Source organism: Anopheles coluzzii, chromosome 2 (genome assembly GCF_943734685.1).
Source record: "Anopheles coluzzii chromosome 2, AcolN3, whole genome shotgun sequence".
NCBI lineage: Eukaryota > Metazoa > Arthropoda > Insecta > Diptera > Culicidae > Anopheles > Anopheles coluzzii.
Genome location: NC_064670.1, coordinates 30,775,073 through 30,795,411, shown reverse-complemented (window position 1 = coordinate 30,795,411; position 20,339 = coordinate 30,775,073). Strand labels below are relative to the sequence as shown.

The following is a 20,339-nucleotide window of genomic DNA, read 5'->3' as shown; positions in this document are numbered from 1 at the left end:
GTTCTACCGTAACACAGAAGCAGAGTCGGGCAGGTTGGTTGGAACTTGGAGTACCATTACGTCCTGCCTGCCTTTTCGCTTATGTTGGTGCTTTTATGTTGTATATTCAAACAAGATCAAATTTCTAAACACAAACCAAACCAACCACCTTGCTGCCAAATACCTACACCAATAACAACAACCGTCCCGAAAGTGTGAGAAACTTTTCGTCTTTCACCTGTAAATTCATACTTCGTAGCCACTCGTTATCATTGCCGGGTAGGTGTAGCGTGTTGAGGATGTTGTTTCCATTAAGGATAATTTGCACATCCACTGGATGGTGTATAAAAGCTCTCACGGGGAGTTTCGTATTTTTTGTTTCTGTTGTACGCTATAGAACGATGATATAGTATCGTTCGGTCTGCAGGGGAGGAGCGTTATATGAAAGTCCAAAAGTTTCGTAGCAACTTCTCACAAACTCCTGATATGCTTCTGAATTGGAATGGTGTATAGTTTTGTGCGAGTGTCTTCCGACTTTAATATATGAGTGTTACTGTGTGTTTTTTTTCGTCGGATTGTTTTGTCAGGATACTATCGGGAGCAGCAGTGACAGGACAGCTTCACATAAATATCTACCCATTATAATTCTACCACTTTGGAGGACTTTGATGGAGCGAGATGTATTGATGAGTTTTTAAAGCATTCAAAAGTTTAGGTTTGGAATAAAGTCATTCCATACCGTTCACAGCTGGGTTTCTGGAAAAGGTAAGGTCGTTAGGATTCGGTATGTGTGTGAGTATGTGTGTTACTGAGCCCTAACTTCTTCTACTAGTACACCACTACTCTCAGCTAGGCTGTTTGAAGAAGGCTGTTTAAGGGGGTAGATGGGGGGAAAAAGAGTGTGGTTCTTATACACCGGTACCACCGTAATACGCCGGTTATATATGCTACGCCCAATTAGCTTGCCTAATATATTCTAGCCATCTAACACTACACCTCACGGTTGTCTTACTTTTAAAGCGTTCGAGGATTGTTACACGTTGCAGGATGGATGAAGATCTTGGTGATTGTGCACTACACCATCATCGTACACAGTTGCGATATGAGGGATGTGGCTGGAAGTGGGTAAACTTTCTAAAAACATTGAGTTCTATTTGTTCATCCCTAAAAACACTACAGCTACCCTGGATGGTTGAAGCCGTTAGATGATATGCTGGCGACGGCAAACGGGAGGCGCTGACTGCATGAGCCCCACTGTGTGAGCATGCTCTCGCTTCGATGGCTCTAGCGACGCTCCCATCGGTCAGATCCTTAATGTTGGAGAGATTGGAGGGGGAAAAAGTGAAGAACATATCTTTAATATATAGCGCACGCAGCACAAAACTTTCTCAACGATTCAACAAACTCACCGGCGCATGGAAAGATGAGCATATTCAACTTTCGTTATACTATTAATGGATGGTTTTGGCGGGAAGGTGTGGTTGGTGTATGTGGATGAAGAACCGCGTGATAATGCACATTCACTAAGGACACAGCCAAACAGGGGTGGATTGGGGAGAAGAGGAGATGTGTACGTTAGCCACACCATTATGCCAGTGTAGACGCCGTGACCTTCAGCTACACTTCCACCGAACAGAACGTCTCTTCAAGGATCGTGTCCAGCTCCAGCGAGGGTATGCTGTGGCTTATACTTCTCTCAGAACACAAACTGACAGCTCGCGGGGCATTGTAATCTATATCAGAAATATAATCAACAAAGAGAGGGAGAGCGAGAGAGCGAGAGAGAGAGAGAGAGCGAGAAAAAGGGAAAATGTCAGGAGAGATGAAAGGGGATTAGTTAGTATAAGCTTAACAGCAATAAATGGAACCGTGGTAGTAATTATAGGAGAAGAAGTAATAACAGTGGAAGAAACAGTAGAATTAGTAGTAAAAGTAGCAAAAGCAGCAAGAGTAGTAGTAGTGGCAGTGGCAATAGTAGTGGTAGTAGTAGCACCGTTACGAGCTATTTTCGTCTACTCTCTTCTTTTCCCAGTATATACACAATATCTAAGCACTAGCGTTAAGCATGTCTAGCTGGGGAAATTGTTCCTCTAAACGCACTACAATACCACTTGCTTAAGAGCGAAATTGAAGTTAGATTATCGTTGAAAAAGATGGCAAGCTAGCGAATGTGTGTGAGTGTGTGTATACATGTATATGTGTGGAATAAATTAAGAAATGTGTGGTTAGATGTAATTGAAGTCGTGAGGTGTAAGCACGCAGTAAATGTGAAAGAAAGCAGCGAACCAGATGCGATGCTACAGCTATAGTGCTGTGCTGGCGCGAAGCTTTAATCGATAATTGTGGCATAATTGCAAAGGAAGCAGCATTGAATGGCACCGAACGCTATATTTGTCGAAGTTAATTATTTATTTAATTCTCTCTAATATGTAGTGCAAGCCAGCAGCGAGCGAATTGGAGTAGCGAGAGTTTTGCAGTTTTACTTGTACATTGTCATTGAACAGGTGTTGGGAAGTACAGTGAGGATCTGATGCCAACTATTGGCTGTTGATTTAAATATTTTCTGACACCTTTCACGCAAGCGTTCTATTTCCCATTTGTCCAGCGTTCGTACTTAATTGAATTTGTGTCACTTACCAATAATCACATTGCCACATCAAACAAGTTTCACTCAGCGTGAGTGTGCCCTCGTGAATGTATTTGCAATCAGCACATTCCTAAATCAGTGCAATGATTCAGATGGCATCACCACAAAGGAGAGAAAAACAGGAGGGCAGAGGAGCGCTTTTTGTCGAACGACTAATGAAATGGTTTTCCATTTCGCGGAACTTTTACTCGATTCCGATGCGACGCAGTTGCAACACCGAAAACGTATCGAAACGGGCATTGCTTCGTATATTGTGCACAGTTGCGAATCGTGTTTTGGCAAATGGTGGTTTGATTTATCTTCCTTTCCTGTATGCCGTTATCGTAATTAATCAATAAATTAGACTGATGGCAATCGATTGATCGAACTCTGTTGCTTCAAAGCGAATGATTTGGCGGTTATCGTTTATGGATGCTGTTTGCACTGTGCCGTCCATTAAGGGAAGCTTTGCTGCCCAGTGCCATTTAATAAAGCAATTTGAGCGAGAAATGAAAGCTTCACTGCAAATAGTGTAGCATCAAAGCGATCAAAGTGGAAATATTTCAGCAAATATTTGTTCAAAATGCTGACCATTGTTGCATGCTGACTAAATCAAATTGACCGAATACAGGCTCCATTGCTCTATAGCTTAGTAGCTTCAATATATTTCTAGATGGCTATTAATCCAATCAAATGCCAATTCATCGAAAGTGCAGTGAGTGTAAAAGGTTAAACGCGTCAGGGGAGCAAAGGAATTTGAAACTTCAACAAGCATTAAAGTATCGCCATACTACGTTTAAACGCACACACAAAAAAAAAAAAAGATATTCAAAAAAGGGACGAAGGGATCAATAAACGTTTCCTTCGGAGAGTGAAAAAAGGATTGTCGAGCCCAAAAAAATAAAAAAAGATAAATAACAGGTCAAGCAGTCGCAGAAAGGTCAGGAAATTAACCCACCATTAACTGTTCCCGTCGGGCGGGTAATTATGTGACCGTACAAACGAAAATTAAACGAAAAAATAAGAAAGAAAAAAAATACACTCCCGGGAAAGCCTGTAAATGGTGGCTAAGAGATATAATAAAAGCGAATACGCGAATACGTTCACTCCAATCTACACGTTGGCGGCAATCGCGTACCGTCCCAACAACGGAAGGGTTTGCGTTTTACTACCGAAACCACATCCTATCAACAACAACCAAGTGCGATTGGGTGAGATAAATAAATAATGAAACGTAAATACTGTGCAACATTGCAAAACTTAAACTAACTGTTTTACGGTAAAAAATAAATAAACTCCCAACTCTTCAACCACCCGGCACCATTAAAATGTGCGGGCGGTCATACTTTTTAATCTCATTTGCTCGCCCACTGACGCTGTGGGCCGGTCAGGTGTGTGTGTGTGTTCCTTCCGCCAAGGTGCTTCAATTAATCCTTATTTTGTTTTAACGCGTCTCGCGTTGGCGAACCCTTTTGAAGCGTGAAGCGGAAGGAAAGTGTGGGGCGTGAAAGAAAGGAGTGGAGGTGACAGGAATCCTATTACGGCATAAATAACTCAACCGCTCGTGTGTCCGGCAAGCGCCTGAAGTAACGCCGCTCAAATTACAGCTTGCAAAAGGCAAGAAGAGCGAACAAGAACGCACACGAAAAAGGGTAAGGGAAAAGCGGAGATCGGGGCGAAAATTGGAACGGAAGGCTGTTGGGTTGAACTAAACAACGAGGATGAAACGATCCTCACAATTTATTACAAAAAAGAAAAAAGAAATACCATAATAAACATTGCATCCGGCAGACGATGGGCGGGTTAAATTAGAAGCAGCCTGAAAGTAGCGCCCCGGTGGCAACAGGCGTAAGTAACGCTTAGGGTTATGACACCGAGGCTCGTAATGAAGCCCACAAAACCGCCCAAGGTGACGTCGTGTTAGAACAAAAAACACAAACTTCAAGAGTTCAGCCGGGTGTCACACAAGACAATGCACAATAGGGACGTTGTTCGGGAATGTTTAAAGACAATCTTAGCAGGCAGGCAGGCAGCAGCAGTAGCAACAGGACTTGCTCCTGCTAGTAGGCCAGATTCACTGTATTCCCTTGGTGGACGTTGAAAAGCAAGTAATCCAAGATGGCTGTAATCAACGGTTAGCGAACAGTCGGTCCATTCATCCTTCCATGGACCAAGAAGGATGCAAGAAGGCGTTTACATGTGTGATGATGATGATGATAGAAGGAAGCATTCTCCAACATAAAAAGAGGGAATCATCAAACCGACCAAGAACGTCTCAAAGATGATTCCTCGCTGATGACACGCCTCTCGAATGGATGATGAAACCTGAACGAACGGTGACGACGGTATTTGGGGAAAGTTTTGTTGTTGTTGTTGTTGTTGTGATTAGATGGTATTAGCGTGAACAGAGTAGCGTGATAGTAGCGGGCAGCGTGGTTAGTCACCACCACCAGAAGCACAGAGTGTTGCTTATATCTACGTGTCAACTCACTGAACCTATGTATGGCATTAATTCGCACCAGACTGACTGCGTGATCCTGTAGGTCGATGTTGCGGCGCCGGTCCCGGTCCCTCGCCAGCTTGGCCCGCCGCCGCAGGCAGCATATCACCAGCAGCGCCAGGATGGGGAAGCCAATGATGCAGGACACAATCGGTATGATCACCGTCTCCGGGGACACTGCCGCGTTTGACGGGCGGGACACATTGAAGCGAAACGAAACAGCCAGCATTAGATGGTTCAGTTAGATGTTGGTAAACGTAATCGAGTGGCATAATGTACAGAACGTGGTGGCCAGGCATCCAGGGCAGGCTTACCAGTGGGATAGATGACTATGGTGGGTCGCTTCGTGTTTTCATTTGTAGCGAAGCCTTTCGAAATGGTGACGGACGGGGGGAGGCACGTGGCGCTATGCTGGCAGACGCGTCGCTGTTCACAACAGCACGGTAGATTACTGTGTGTTGTTGGAATGGCCACTGGCCAGACAGCATCGAGCGCTCATTGCTCCACGAATGGAGGGCCGGTGTTTTATGAAGGAACAAGTTTCACGAAGAGGGGAGTGGGGAGAAAATTCGTTGATTGGATTCTCGAACGCACGGACACACACACACACACACAGCCGCTTTCGATCCGTTTTGGGCAAAGCTTTTGGCCTGTGCTTGTGGTTACAATACAAATCTACACAAACCGAACCAAATAGTCTGACTGACGATGGCGTGTTGATGGGACTTTGTGCCGTGACGGAGAACCGACACAATTCCTGTATCCTGTGTGGCTGTGTGTGAGTGGCTGTGGAGGTTTGGAAGAATTTAATATCGACCCGCCATCGACACGCGCGTGTTTCGGTGTAGTTTTTGCACAAATTCCTTAATTTTTATTGACGTGCACAACCCACCGGTCGGTTCACGGCTCCGCAGCACCAAAACTCTTACACACTCTTAATCCCGTTCCGTTTGCGAATGTTGAATTATGCAAAACGAGCTGCTGCTCCAAACATTCAAACACCACTTCACTCACAAAGAGCACCCCCGTATCCGCACACACTAGCTTCCCTCTTTTTGTGTGTGTGTGTGCGCTACCGAAAATAGTACAATCGATTGAACGAGGGAAAGAATGCGAAAGCACTTTCTTCTCGACGGTCTCGATGACAAAACGGTCGCGAAAAACGGGGACAGAGCCCACCACACAGGAGAGCGATTTTGCCAGAATCAATTAAAGCGATCCTTTTACAGCGCCATTCCTTTCGGCCAACGCTCCCGGTCCCGGCAAAAACACTTGGTGTGTGCGTCCTCCGCGCTGATCTACTTATTCCGGCACGCAAACACTTATCCACGGCACGTGTTACTTGAGCGCGTGTTACGGAGCGCGATGGCACAGGCAAGGGAAGTTTGTTTGTTTTGCCGGATGCTCTTTTGCACACTGTCACTTCACTTTCACCGGCACCACACACACACAACCTGTCGTCGAGACGTTAAGTACCCTTTTTTAACCCGACAACGGTGCCGACAACCGACTGTTGGCGGCGGGAAAACGCAATCGGCTGTTGCTACTGCTGCTACTGCTGCAGGACAAATTACACCGGAACCGCTGGACGGTTGAGTCGCTACTACTACCAAGCAGTGCGTAGTGCTTCCGTTGCGAACGGTATGACGCTGGCGAAAGCTCTCGAATAAGACTTTCGGGAAGCTTTCGGACGACTTGGTCTTCGATCAGGGAAGAAAGGGACGTGTTCGTGTTCGGCATTCGGGTCCGGTTTACCGGCCGACCGCGGTTAGGTTTGGTGCATGCGCACGACGCCCCTCGGGACGCCGATTCCCCTTTTTAGCAGGATCGGTCCTTTTCAGGAACGGTAAGAACGGATAGAAGGAAGTACGCGGAACAAAACAGGCACGAACCGAGTAATACAGTACGAAGCGTAGCTGGTGCTGGCAGGCCTGCTTCATCATTTGTCTAGCGAATCTTTTAACAAACCGGAAACCAGGAACAAAAAGCGGTAGAGCAATAACCTTCCTGTGAGTGCCACTCTTTCTCTTTCTCTCGTGGTGTCGAATTTCCGTGTTTCCCGAGGGAATGTAGGTGCTTTTTTGTTGCTAGCGGTGGCGTTTGTTTTCTTCTCATCCTCCTTTGAATGCTCCGCGTGTTTATTGAGATGTGAATGTGATGCGATGCTGTAGCTGGCAGAACCTGTAAAAATCGTTGCCGACCTTTGGGAGACTGGGACAATCGAATCGACCCGCGCGCAGACGTGTCCTTCCTTCAAGGCAAGGTAGGAGGCTTGTGTGGAAAGCCGTACGTCCGGTCGGGTTCGATCGGTGAGCGTTGCATTGGGAAAAAGGTGAAAGTAATCGGTGAGAACGGTAGCAGCTGTGGTCCGATAGATAGGTGGCGGAGGAAAAACCGCGCGCCGAACCGGAATATAAAACACGGCCAACAACGTCCGCCGGCCATTAAGAAAAAGGAGTAACTCCATTTACTCCGCTTTACTACACCGGGTTCTATTCTCGGAGAAGCTGTTGGACGCTGAAAACAGCTGTTTTGACCAAGCGTTGTGCCTGAAAAAATGCCTGAAGACAAAACGGAACATTTGCACGCGGGGGCTTTTATGTTTATGGTTTGGTCGAGATTTCAGTGAGACACGGCATGAATGAAAAAAAGGTACCAATTCTGGAAGTGCATCAGGGCAGGTAATTAGCCGCAAACAACGGGGAAACTGAAAGCTAAAGAAAAAACAACCCCCTGCACCCTTCAGCATCCGTCAAATCCGCGGTGTCTGAGGTGTTAGCGAGACCCGGCTGAACCGGTCGTTGTGTGTGGCTCATAAAACGTCGAACCGTGCCATAAAAATAGCTTACAAAATGGGCAAATAAAGACCGGCTAAAGAAGGCCATATAAAAGCATCTCGGTCGCATCACCACCACCACCACCAGCAGCAGCTCCACCTTTCGATCGCTGGGAGAATGATCGCGCTCGTGCGTCTGGTTTGCTGGTGGAAATGTAAATGAGCTGCCAAGCTGCCAAGCGGCTGCTGCTGCTGCTGCTGCTGCTGGAAAGTGGCCGATGATTAACCTTTCATTTTATTCTTTAGCGATCCCGGCATCATAATTATGGGAACAACAGGGAGGATGGAGCGATGGAAAGTAGGTATTATTTCGGTGGGTGCTGATAAATTGACCGTACCTTCAATCATAAAGGGAGGGAGGGGGACGGTGGTGGCAAAGAGCAAAAACCAAAAATAAAATAATACAGAAAGCGAACGGGCGAAACCCGATCGCGGGCAGAATAACGATTGGGGCGGAATCGCAAAAAAATAAAAATAAAAAAGAATAAAAACCCGAACATGCCCAGACTGGGCAGCTTTATTTGGAGCAACAGATGAGATAGCTTAAATTAATTAAGCATCGCGATTAGTGTACGAATTCGTGAGTGCTGGTAGTAAATGCGACAGTTAAAAATGCAATTGCAGTTCCACTTTGGGGAATTAAAATTGAAAATTTCTTGCTGCTACAATGTGCCTCTTGAGCGTCTTGGGCATTAAACGAATATTATTTTTAACGTCTGTGCTATTTTTAGAATCTTCTTATTGGCGTAACAAGCTACGCGGTCGTGCCGACTTATAAAGGAGCAAGATGGTTAATTCTTGCTACGAGGGGACAATCCATATGAGGCTTGAATCCAGAACGGTCATGTAGTTAAGTCGTGTAAGTTCGCGGCTGTACCAAGGGACCACCAACATCTTTGCATTTAAGTGAATGAAAATGAGTCCATTCTAGGCTTGAACCCATGAACCCGTATGCTGGGCGTAGAATCGCTTGCAAGCAGACGTGGCCGCGTTCAGGCTATTTTTTATCGCAGGACTTCTTCTCGGTGACATTGATGTGCCTTCCCTCTTATCTCGCATTCCCTTGTATGTCCCTTCCCGTTCCCTCCGTTCTGGTCCATTCCTAGCTGGTCTTCCAAGGCGCACTCAATATGGCTCAAACGATTCTCTTCTTGTCTTCGTCGCTTCAACAGCCTGTACCATTTATTTGACTTCAATTCTTCCTTTACCTCCTTCCATTCCTTACCCTTACATTCTATTCAATCTTCTTCATTTTCTCCTTCCTAGTACAGGCACTGTGTTAATTTGTATTTCGTCAAGTTATGGTTATGTTTAGGTGTAGGTTAAGAAAATTGTTTAACCGTAAGGCGGACAGTAATGACAAATAAACAATAAACCCGTGACGGGCATGTTTTTGAGTCGATCAAGTTGACGACTATACCATGGGAACGCCCCGTCGGGCACATATGGTACTACTAATAACACTTACTTTTTTAAACATGCGCCGATTATTGTCGCTGGTGAATGGAATCGAAGACACTGACACCACTGGCGAACATAATCAACATGATTCATTTTTCAATGTTTAGTCCATTTTTGGTAATGTGTGAACATCTTCTCACGAACACGAGTCAAGCGCTTCGCATGTTAGCTAGACTTATCTACACTTAGCTAGACGTACCTCGCAACTGAGTGTATTCAAACCTTTGCTTCCAGGTCCAAAGTATGGTTAAATTATTTGAATTATGTTCTTCTTTTGCAAACATTAAACGTAACGTCCTATTGCGCTTTATTAAGCTTTTAGTAGGTTTTCGTATTTCCATTTAAATATTTTCTTACAGCATTTAAATTAAACAGTACCCTACTGCTACAGCTATATTAAAGTATGTCCGTATGAAACAGCGACAATGGATTTTTTCAAAAGTAAAAACATTATAAACACAGACCCCACACAAACAAACCATGCAAGGATGTGTTTAATGTAAAACATTAAATGAAATTAACTAAGCCGCCACTGCACGGGGGAAAAGGGTCTCCTCATACGTCACGGACTTGCTCCCCGCTTGATTAATTTATGCAACAGAAGGCGCGTGCCTCTTGCCAACATTAAACATTAATGTGAGCCGGTTGTTTTCTGTTCCTTGCCACACTCCAATGATTACAGTTTGTTTGGCCGAATTTTCCCACCTCTCTCTCTCTCTCTCTCTCTTTTTCTCTCTCGCTCGCCCGACGATAGCTTATTCATAATCATGCACTGCCGAAAAAAGGGGAGGGAGCGAATGGAGGAAGGGTTACAAAAAGCCATACAGTCTAGAAACAGCGGCAGCATCTTACTCACCCTTTCACCAACACCGACTAACTGTATGGAGCAAAGCTTTCACAAACACAGTGTCTGAATTGTCCTAGCCTCGCTTGGCAGAGTGGAACTGGTAGAGAAAGGAGGAGCAAAACAGGAAAAAAAAACAACGAAAATGTGCTTAAAGAAACAACGCAGCCAAAATAATGCAGGATCACTTTGAGTAGGGTCATGTTGCCGTCGCCGGTACAGTATCGGACATTAAGATAGGACCCTTTTTTTTCAATGCACCGTGCACTTGTTTTGCCACGTTACTTGTGTTTGTGTGTGTGTATGTATGTATTGTGTGTGTGTGTGTGCATGTGTGTGTGTGTGTAGTAGTAGAAAGAGAGTGTGCTTTTTAATGTGTATTAGCAAGTGCGCGGGTTTGTGTCTGAAAAACATAGCTTGCCATGATGTCATTTTGCGTTGAAATTATTCTTGTTATGTGTGTTATCATGTGAAACATTGTGCGTTTACACTTGGATAAAAACTAAAGTTTGCATCGACAGCAGCGCTTGTTCCTCGGACGAAAACGCAGGTGTGCTGTTTCATGACTGTGAATGCGACACCGGTGCGAAATGGACACGCGCACAATATCAATGAACTCGGCATTCCCTCACAGGTGTTTCTCCAGTGCACGCCATTGAAAGGCCTTCGTGCATCTCTGCGTTGCACGTTGTGTGCGAATGGTAAACTTTGTGCGTGCATTGAGCTGGCGCGCAGTTATTCTTTTCAATGGGCGTTTTGTTTCATGAGCGCGGCAGTATTCTTTTCTCGATTTTGAAAGGAAGACGCTTACTCGCGTACTCGTTGATAGTTTTATCGATGCGATGTTTTCGCTGCTCCAAAACGATGTAATTCATCGCGTATAGAAGTAGAACGCAGGCAGAGCACGGGATCAGCCGTGTCCAAGTTTTTAACCAGCGCGTTCTTGACGGTCCAAGCAAGCAATGTTAGTAACAATGGGTCGAGGTAAACGTTGTACCGATCATCAGTGCCATATGTAAAAGCGAATGGCAGCTGCTGGCATTAAACGCAAAAGGATCGAGTTCGTAATGGAACGATCGCGCACTTTTGTGGCAAACGCGCTTCGGACAACCGAAACGTGCTTAGACAACTGAAACGCGCTTGGACAACCGAAACGCGCAAGTTAACCGGACGTCCTCAGAAGACCACGGCGAAAGAAGACCGTAACATTGTTAATATATCGAAAACACACTGATCGCGAGGGCGGTGGTCCTGCTTATCACACCAAAAACCTAACTCAAAACACAAAAAAACTACTTACAAATCTATCCGAAACGACCTACTTGTGAAACAAACACACACATCAATACACATTCAAACATACATCCACACACACATACACACACACACACACACACACACACACACACACACACACATACACACAAACACACATACACACACATACACACACACACACAAACACAAGCACATACAAACCACACATAAACTTGGCCCAACGGGTGCATGGTGCGTTAAAAAACCAATGCCCTATCTTTCTGTCCGATACTGTACCGAGTGGGAGCGACGATGGAAGGGTAGGGGCACATGGAGCATACTTTACTGCCTGCGATGGTTTGCCCCTTTAATTCGATTGAAGTTTCCATGCGCAGCCCATTTTGGTGTACCGTGCCCTCCAGAAGTTTTGGGCACCAAAGGGAACAAAAACTGGCTCCCAAACACACACGCACACACACCATACACAGCTAGCGTAACCGAATTGTGTACAAACAATAGAAAGAAAGCAGAAAAGTTAGGTTACAAGTAAGGCTTACAGAAAAAAAAAAACAACAGCAAGCTTAGCCCTCCTTTAGGAAGGTGACAGTTGGAAATTGTTTTGCTGTTCGGTCTTTCGATACAGTTTTGTGTGCTTTGGACGCGATTTTTCGAAGGATTTTTTGTCCCACCCGAATCGGGTGGTACGTTGTGATTGAGCACACATTTGCTTAGTCTGGTTTTGTTTCATGTTCAATTTTGCGTTAGATTTTTTTTCGCAAACAGCTCCTAAATACGATACGCCGTGTGTGTATATCTTCGCACGTCACATGGACCTTTACGCGAAAAGCGAAAGGAAAAATCTCCACCCCCAGGACAATAGGATTGAAACACGCACTGGGCACGGGAGGGAAAAAAAGGAAAGAAAGAGCGTTCGACAGTGAACGGCAGAGCGAGGGCGAGATATGCATTACGCTTGCTTTGATTTGCGCTACGCTTTGCTCCCATGCCGTACCGGCAAATCCTCTTGCCACGTGGCGTGGATGCTGGTTGGATGGGAATTTGCCGAACATTTCCATACGCACACGCGTGTAAAGCGAACTCGACGTTAATATCCTGCGGGACACTTTATCGATTATGGGGGGCTGATGGGTTTAAATTAAAGCGTCTTTGATTGGCATAAAATTGCTTTCACATCGAGCGCTCCCGATTTGCCTCCTTCGAACAATCCCGATAGATGGATCGATCGATTGATCGGGCAAGAGCTCGGGAGGAAGGCGGGGAAGGCTTAGCTTCGTTCAGCAGGAGTAATTCTACTCCCAACCAACCAACCCCCCCAAAATTACAGCCCCAGCTATAACGACCGGCGGTGTGCAAATTAGTTTTGATTGCTGAATGATTGGAAAATGGTAGAGCTCGGTAGCCCCTGTTGGCATGCCGTGATCGGTGGTAGCGGGGGAGTATTTGGGTGTTTGGGGAACGTTCCCAAACCTCCCCCTCCCCCGCCTTCTAATCCAATCGAGTTAGAGCGACTAACTTTCACTCTAATCCGATTTTGGGTGATTGTTCGGCATCAAGGTGCCAACATGGAGTCCCGCTGCACATGCTGCTTTAAATCAATAATGCATCGATTATTCTTTTTGCTAGGGAAAAGTTTTACCCCTCTAACGGCTGTATGCGGACGGGTGCAGGGACATGTGCAGCGCACAGGTTATAAATATTCATTCGAAGCAAATGAATCACACGACGCGTGGCAGATGAATGCTGCATCCTTTCCAGATCGGGCACTATTTTTAGCCATTGGACGTGGGATGGGACGGAGAAAGCGATAGAGGAAAGGTGACAATTTGCCATCCCCACTTGCTACATCAACAGCAGTGCAACAACGACAGCTGCCATAAATTTCCACTTGGATGAGTTTTAAATCAAATTTGAAATTAAAACAACTTGTGAAACTAGTGCAGCTCTGTCTCTCTCTCTCTCTCTCTCTCTCTCTCTCTCTCTCTCTCTCTCTCTCTCTCTCTCTTCCTCGCTATCGCTAGCCGTTTTGGTAGACGGCATTCTTTACACTTTCGGAATGGATGAGATTTCTGCCAGAGGTTGTGAAATTAATGCTAAACGCAGTGACAGTCTATGTGTGTGTGTGTCTGTCGGTTTGATAAGCCGTTTTGTCGAACCGTTCTTGCGCCAGCCAGACCAACTTTCCATCCGTCTACGAACGTACGATTACGATGCCACCCGTTTCGAAATCTGTCAAAGCCAAAACCTTCCCAAAAACGTACGTCCTGTTGTCGGTTGCCATGGCGGTAGTAGGTTGCAATAGAGTACGGGGCTTCAGCATGCTACGATCCCGGTGCAAACGGTTTCCCAGTTTGTGCAACGTCTGACAGCTGACTCCAGCAGCAGCAGCAGCAGCAGCAGCAGGGAAAGCCGTTGTAGTCGAGAACATAACACGACTACACAAACAATTTGGTGCATTTGCTGTCCGAACAATGGCGGTGCTTCAAATGCCTCCTTTTACATAACTTTAGCCATTGTTCGGTGGAAAGCGAACATCGTTGGTGTGTACCCAAGTCAACCTTGCTGGTAACTTCGAAGGACACGCAATCCCGCACAGGGAACACTGCTCGTGCCACCGGAGAGCACGGAGTGAGTGTGTAGGGCACAAAGCAAATGCCACAGCAGTGTTGCAGCGTGTGTTGACTGCTCGACTTTTCGGAACTGAGCCGCACCAGGACCCGGCTCGATTGGCCTATTTTGTAAGTCTTTAAAACTATAAAACCCCTCTGTGGCTCTGTGGTGGAGGCTGTTTTACTGTTTTGCTAGGGAAGCGCCCGCCCGTTCTCTCACGTGAATGGATTCACTACATTCAAAGAGCGAATACTGGCAGCTGGCACAGCCCATAGTCTACCACCAACCTCCCCATCTACTGTTGAAGCCGGTTTGGGATTAGATCGGGACAGGTGTTTGGGATCGTTCGCGGGATAACGTCCGCGTATTGTTACTGTTTTTGTGTGACCTATATCTTTGGAGTGCGTTCGGGTTTACCGTGCCGGCCTGACTTTGATTTTGTCAAGCAAGGTGCGTGCACACACACACACACACACACACACACACACACCTACATACGTGTCAGTAAACCGGAAAAGTCAAACCCACGAAACGAAGCTCGCGAGACTGGCGATCGGTATACCGCGTGCTGTTATCTTTACACTGGAGCGGCGCTAAACAATGGCTCCCCACAGTGGGAAGGGTTTTTGTTGTTGTTTTTGCTCTTCTCCATGTTTTTGGTGTTGCTTGGGGGGAGGAGACTTAAGTCTGTACTAGTTTAACCCCTTTATGTTGGCCCTTTTCTAGGTTAGAACACCATAGAGCGGGAATTTTCACGCAACGATACGCTACCGTAAGCGCGGGCCCTCCCGGGGAAAAAACACCCATTTGCTGACCCTGTAAAGCGTTACAAAACACCAACACTGTGCAGGAATAAAGGCAGGAAAACGGCAAACCCCAAACAACGGACAGCAACAATGCCGGGGCCTGTCGAGCGGAGGAGGGCTGATAAAATGGGCAAAGTTTGCATATTTTATCGACAGCGCCCCGAAACGGATACCTGAGCATACCGGCCAGAGAAAGAGCTGATTGGAAAAGTTATGCAGAATTCCTAATTAATTGTTGCCTTTCCGATTCATCCAGCCCGAAAACGGGGCAGTTGCCGTCATGTTTTCGAGCCGTAACATCAGTTACCCCGCTCGGAGTGTGTGTGTGTGAGTGTTTCTTTTTCTTTGCACCACGTTGACAACATCAAAGGGCCGGGGCACCGTGGGCATGAGAAAGCCCACCCATGATCCAGAGTCGTCCGCGGGGTGCTTCTGTTTTTTTTGTGCATCGCATCGCCGAAAATGATGACAAATACGGGCAACAAGGTAAATAGACGTCAAATATCGTCAAATTTCGTGACGGCCCTGATGGCTCTGAATGCTCGTCACCGGTTGAGCGGGGAGGGGTTTTTTTTTATGTAGACCATCAAAGTTGGCGCGCGGTGATGCGAGCGAGACCCACGGTTGTTTCACGTTTCTCTTTGTGCTGTGCCTGCTTTCCAACGTTTCGCCCAGCCACATGGGAGCAATATTGAAATCTCGTCAGTTGATTGCAATAATATTTGATGATGTGTTGACGGCACACGGATGATGCGAAACCCGGTCCGTTAACGGTGGCGATGTGGGGTTCCCCTGTCGCGCCCCTTTTTTCCCCATACTTTTGCCACCATACACCGGGGTGAGCCTTTCAGTGCTAAACCCTGTGACTGTAATGCGTTGGGAATGGGATGGGATGTGGGCAGAAAAATTGGACCACAATTCATGATGTGCGAACGATCGAATGACCTTGGTTGGTGTGGTGTGTAGTAGCGCTTCTTCGCTCACTGCAAACTTCCGACATTCAGGGAAAACCTTTTTACCTCCCCCCATTTGTGTGCTCTTCACTTTTCCACTTTTAATGGCACTTTTATTTAAATTGCTGTATCGATTTCTTGTATCGTTTTTTCTTTCTTTTTGTTGATGTGGTTTGGTTGGTAGATTTGGTTTAAGTTGAACAGATGATCGTTTTATTGCTCCCGTGCAAAGTTATGGTCCGTATCGTCCTTCGGATGGTGATACAAATTTTACCTGCGCAGTATTGATTGGTTGTGATTTTATTCACATGTGTGTTGCGTGTGGCATTTAGCTCCATTTCTGTTTGCTTTTAAAAGTCAAACGTAGAAAAAGGATTTTAATACAAAAAAAAGTTTTTCTGCTTGTTGAAGTGCATTTTATGGCGTGCTTTTAACATTTTCCCCTCTTGTGGAAAAGTTAAAACATAGAATAGAGCGTAGCACTGGTGCCACGTCATTGAGCACCCGAAAGAACAAAGAGTCATAGCCGTCAAAGTTCTTTGGTAGATTGATTACCTCCAACGAAGCTGAAGTTTATGCGCTCAAGAAACACATACACTCCCCCCCCACTCAGACGCAGACATGCAATGGCTGTGAAGTTTATAGTGGAAAATAGAAACACAACACATTTCATATGCTCTGTTGGCAGCCCCCGGTCTGATGGGAGAGTCGTTGGAGTAGCATTTTCCACTGATGAAAAACTTTAGCAATTGCGCCTTCCTTCAGTACCTGCCATTCTGCCCGCAGCTGCATGAACCCCTGCTTGATCAAGGGACCAAGGGGAAAAAAGGCATAAACTGTGCTTATTCGTATTTCTTGCTCCTCTTTTTACACTACATCCGCTATACACTACAACCCTTTGCGTATCGTTGCCGTATCCTTTTTTTTAGCTGCCAAGCTCTGTGTGCCGCGATGCTGATGCTGATGCGGAATCTTCAGCCCGCGATGATAGAGCAAAGCACTTTCTGCTGACGGCAACTGGCGCGCACATATACCGTACATACCGTACGCTAATGTTATTCAACGGCTACGGCTCACTTTTGCCTTGCCAGTCGCCAGTGCCGGGGTGAGGCAAGATGCATTTGAAGTCATCAAAGTGAGGCAGAACTTTAACAGCATGCTACTACACTCTTTGCTACCGTTCCGCGGTAAAGGTACACTCCCAGGCAGACATGTAAAATAGCAAGGAAAAATGCTTCACTCGTGGGGGCACAGCAAGCACGAACGGGGGAGGGCAGGGATAAAAGTTTTGAAAATTGAATTGCCAACCTGGCACGGTGGATTATAGTAATCACATTTGCTCTTCATTTGCTGCCCATCTCTCGATTTATTGAGAGAGAAAAAATGGAGCTCTACCATCGTCTAGGTTGGGGAAAAGTTTCACCAGTGATAGGGTGGGTTTGGAGGGGTTTTTTTTCTTTTTGGCAGGAGCTGTTAGTATATGTTCTGAATTTTGCACACGTCCTTCTGTCCTTCCTGCTGACTGCTGACGGTTGGGCAAAATGGGGGTAAAAAGCCACAATAAAATACCCCAAACCCGGACTGTGGCATGATAAATCTGTTGCTGTTACTGGAGTGGGTGAAAATAAGAAAAGCAGATATGAAAAGAAAGAAGAAAATAAAGCTCACTCCCATTAAAACCTCGCGCAAAAGTGTCATCAGAAAATAGTGTGCGTGAATACGACGTAGAACGTGCGGATTGCTTGGGCACAACATGACACAAAAATGCTTGGAATGAGGCAGCACATTGGATTAGTTACAGTGCGGGAATGTTGGTCGGTAGCAGGACAGCAGCAGTTTCGTAATTTAATTGTGAATTTTAGAATTGTTTTAGTTCGTTTTTCAAAAAAATCTGATGCTTTAATTATCACATTGATAACACAAGTATACAGCGGTTTGAGTGCATTTTAGTGCAAAAAACTGTAGGCTTGGGAACGAAAAGGATCAACTTAATTGTTGTTTTTAAATTAAAATTGCTGCATCAAAACCATAATTATTCCAAGTGCAAGTTTTCCATGATAAGGCCTTATAAGGATGTTTTCTTTTGTCAGGACTTTATTTAGAGCATGTTTGATATCTAAAGAGAAGTCTTTCCTTCATTTCTTCAAAATAACATATTTTGAAACTTGTTTAATCAGGTAGCTTGGGTGACTTGCCCTCTAAGGATTTAATTGTAATGAGTTAGTAATAGTTCACATGCTGAATTACTTTAATAAATCTTCTTCTTTTGGCTCAACAACCGTTGTCGGTCAAGGCCTGCCCGTACCACTTGTGGGCTTGGCTTTCAGTGACTAATTGTTTCCCCCCCCCATAGCAGGATAGTCAGTCCTACGTATGGCGGCGCGGTCTATTTGGGGATTGAACCCATGACGGGCATGTTGTTAAGTCGTACGAGTTGACGACTGTACTACGAGACCGGCTAACTTTAATAAATACTCGCACAATAATAGCAAATCTTTCTACTGATTATGAAATTCTATCGACGGCTTGTGATACTGAAATAATTATGGTTTTGATGCAGCAATTTTAATTTAAAAACAACAATTAAGTTGATCCTTTTCGTTCCCAAGCCTACAGTTTTTTTTTTTCAAATGTATTGCTTAATAATACGTCCACCAAACATTTGCTGAAGCCGCTTAAATTAACCCGAGTAACTCCACACAAAGATAAAGATAACACATGAATAGAAGCACTGTTTTATAACAAACAACTTATTCAATCCATGCTGGACAACCTCATAAAATACGTATGACAATACCGTAATGGATTCGGATACGGACCCTTATTCCGCGCGTCTTTTGCTGTGGCATCATGGAACGTCTGTGACCATAATGTCGGTCTCAAAATACAGATGTTTCTCTTTGTGCTTCTTTAGCACAACAAACGATGTCGGTCAAGGTCTGGCTTGGCTTTCAGTGACTTATTGATTACTAATAGCAGGATAGTCAGTTCCACATATTATTATTATTATTATTATTCATTTAACAATTTGTTGGCCTCTAGGGTTTTACAAATGTGTTCTTATAATCTAGGGAAACATATGGGATGAGGAGTCACGAAGACGGGAGCGGAATTGGGAAACTGGGACGTTGAAGTCGAATAGGAGATACGAGTCGTTAAATGCCTACATTACATTAAAGTCCTACATACAGATGTTTAAAACACTGCAATTCCTTCGTGATATCTTCATGATAAAGCTACATGCGGTTAAAGTAGTTGCAAAATTCAGCATACGATCAAAGTAAGAGGAAGACCTTGCAACCTCAGCTCATTGCTGTAGTAGAATGCAAACCCCTATAAATCAGTAAATTCTACCCTTTAGTATACGTCGGATAAATCGCCCTACTAGCCTTGTCGCACAAAACTTGTACCGCACTGTTCCAGTCCTCCCACACACACACCCTCCCACCAGGCCGTCAATTCGATGACACAGTTTCATCTCATCCGCTTTACGTCATCAGCGCAAGGATAATCCCCTCCCAGGGCTGCTCGGTGTCTGCTGCTTGTCGCTTTTCCCGCAGGGTTTCCCCACTGCCAAACGGTCGAGTGTCGAGTGTCCTTTTAACGGTCGATTGACAACATATTTCGTCCACTTTAGCCATGCCCCGGCATGTTCGTCCGGTTCCTCCTAGGCGCGCTTAAGTATTTCCCTAACCGAAAAATGGAGGCCAACAACAAAAAGAAAAAAAAAAGATGTCACTAACTTCTCCCACACAGTGCCGTTGAGCCAGAAACGGCTTCCTTTCCTTCGCATTCGCGCCCTTCCTTTCCTTTTCTCCATTTATTACTTTCGCATGTAGATGGAGAATGGTGGGGGTAGGGAGGGATAGGTCATGCATGACGTTCGTATTTTAGTTCACTAAACCAGTTTGCCCAGCATTCAAGCTGTGTGGTTGTGGGTGTGTGTGTGTGAGTGTCAGTGTGGTTTTTGCTATTTACTTTTCACCACCCCCCACTTTGCGCTAGTCGGCATCGTCCTCGAGAGAAGCAGCAGTCGCTCGAGGACTTGTGCCTTTCGACATGGCAGAATAACAAAAAAAAAAGGGAAAGAAGCTCAGCCGTGCAAGCACATAACACGCCTCGCACGGGGACGCTTTTTAAGTGAACACCGGTGAGTAAACAGTGTAAGTGAGCAGGAGTGAAAACTACGATCCGCCACCGTTTGTTAGCTGCCCGTGGTGGCCACCGACCCGATTGTGTACGCTCGATTAGTCGCATGGTTCATTTATCTCGATTAGCTAGCTACTTGCAGACTGCCTGAGGGAGGTCTAGCATCTGGTAGCGGGGGGTAGTGTGGTAGACGAACGCCAAAAATCCCTTCATGCTCCATCGGACCAGCAATATGGTCAAATTGTTGCTAATCGATTCATCGATTCCACACTGCGCAGAGATTGAAGTTGACAATCGATT

The 20,339-nt window shown here is 45.5% G+C and overlaps 1 protein-coding gene across 1 annotated transcript; it reads right to left on the bottom strand.

The window, feature by feature from the left end:
- Positions 1–555: 555 nt before the first annotated feature.
- Positions 556–6,845, bottom strand: LOC120952947 (uncharacterized). The gene is made up of 5 exons (XM_040372552.2): positions 6,593–6,845; positions 5,420–5,599; positions 5,097–5,282; positions 1,389–1,712; positions 556–1,289 (listed from the first exon to the last, which is right to left on the bottom strand). The coding sequence occupies exons 1-4, from the start codon at positions 6,843–6,845 to the stop codon at positions 1,597–1,599; spliced, it is 735 nt and encodes a 244-aa protein (XP_040228486.2). The 3' UTR covers positions 556–1,289; positions 1,389–1,596.
- Positions 6,846–20,339: the final 13,494 nt, after the last annotated feature.

Bases quoted from the DNA above. Each gene is read 5' to 3' on its own strand.
- LOC120952947 (XM_040372552.2), bottom strand. From the start codon at position 6,845: ATGCCGAACACGAACACGTCCCTTTCTTCCCTGATCGAAGACCAAGTC. The intron at 5,283-5,419 runs GTAAGCCTGCCC...CAAACGCGGCAG, and splicing joins CATAGTCATCTATCCCACTG to TGTCCCCGGAGACGGTGATC. The intron at 1,713-5,096 runs GTGAGTTGACAC...TTTCTGATATAG, and splicing joins TAATGCCATACATAGGTTCA to ATTACAATGCCCCGCGAGCT.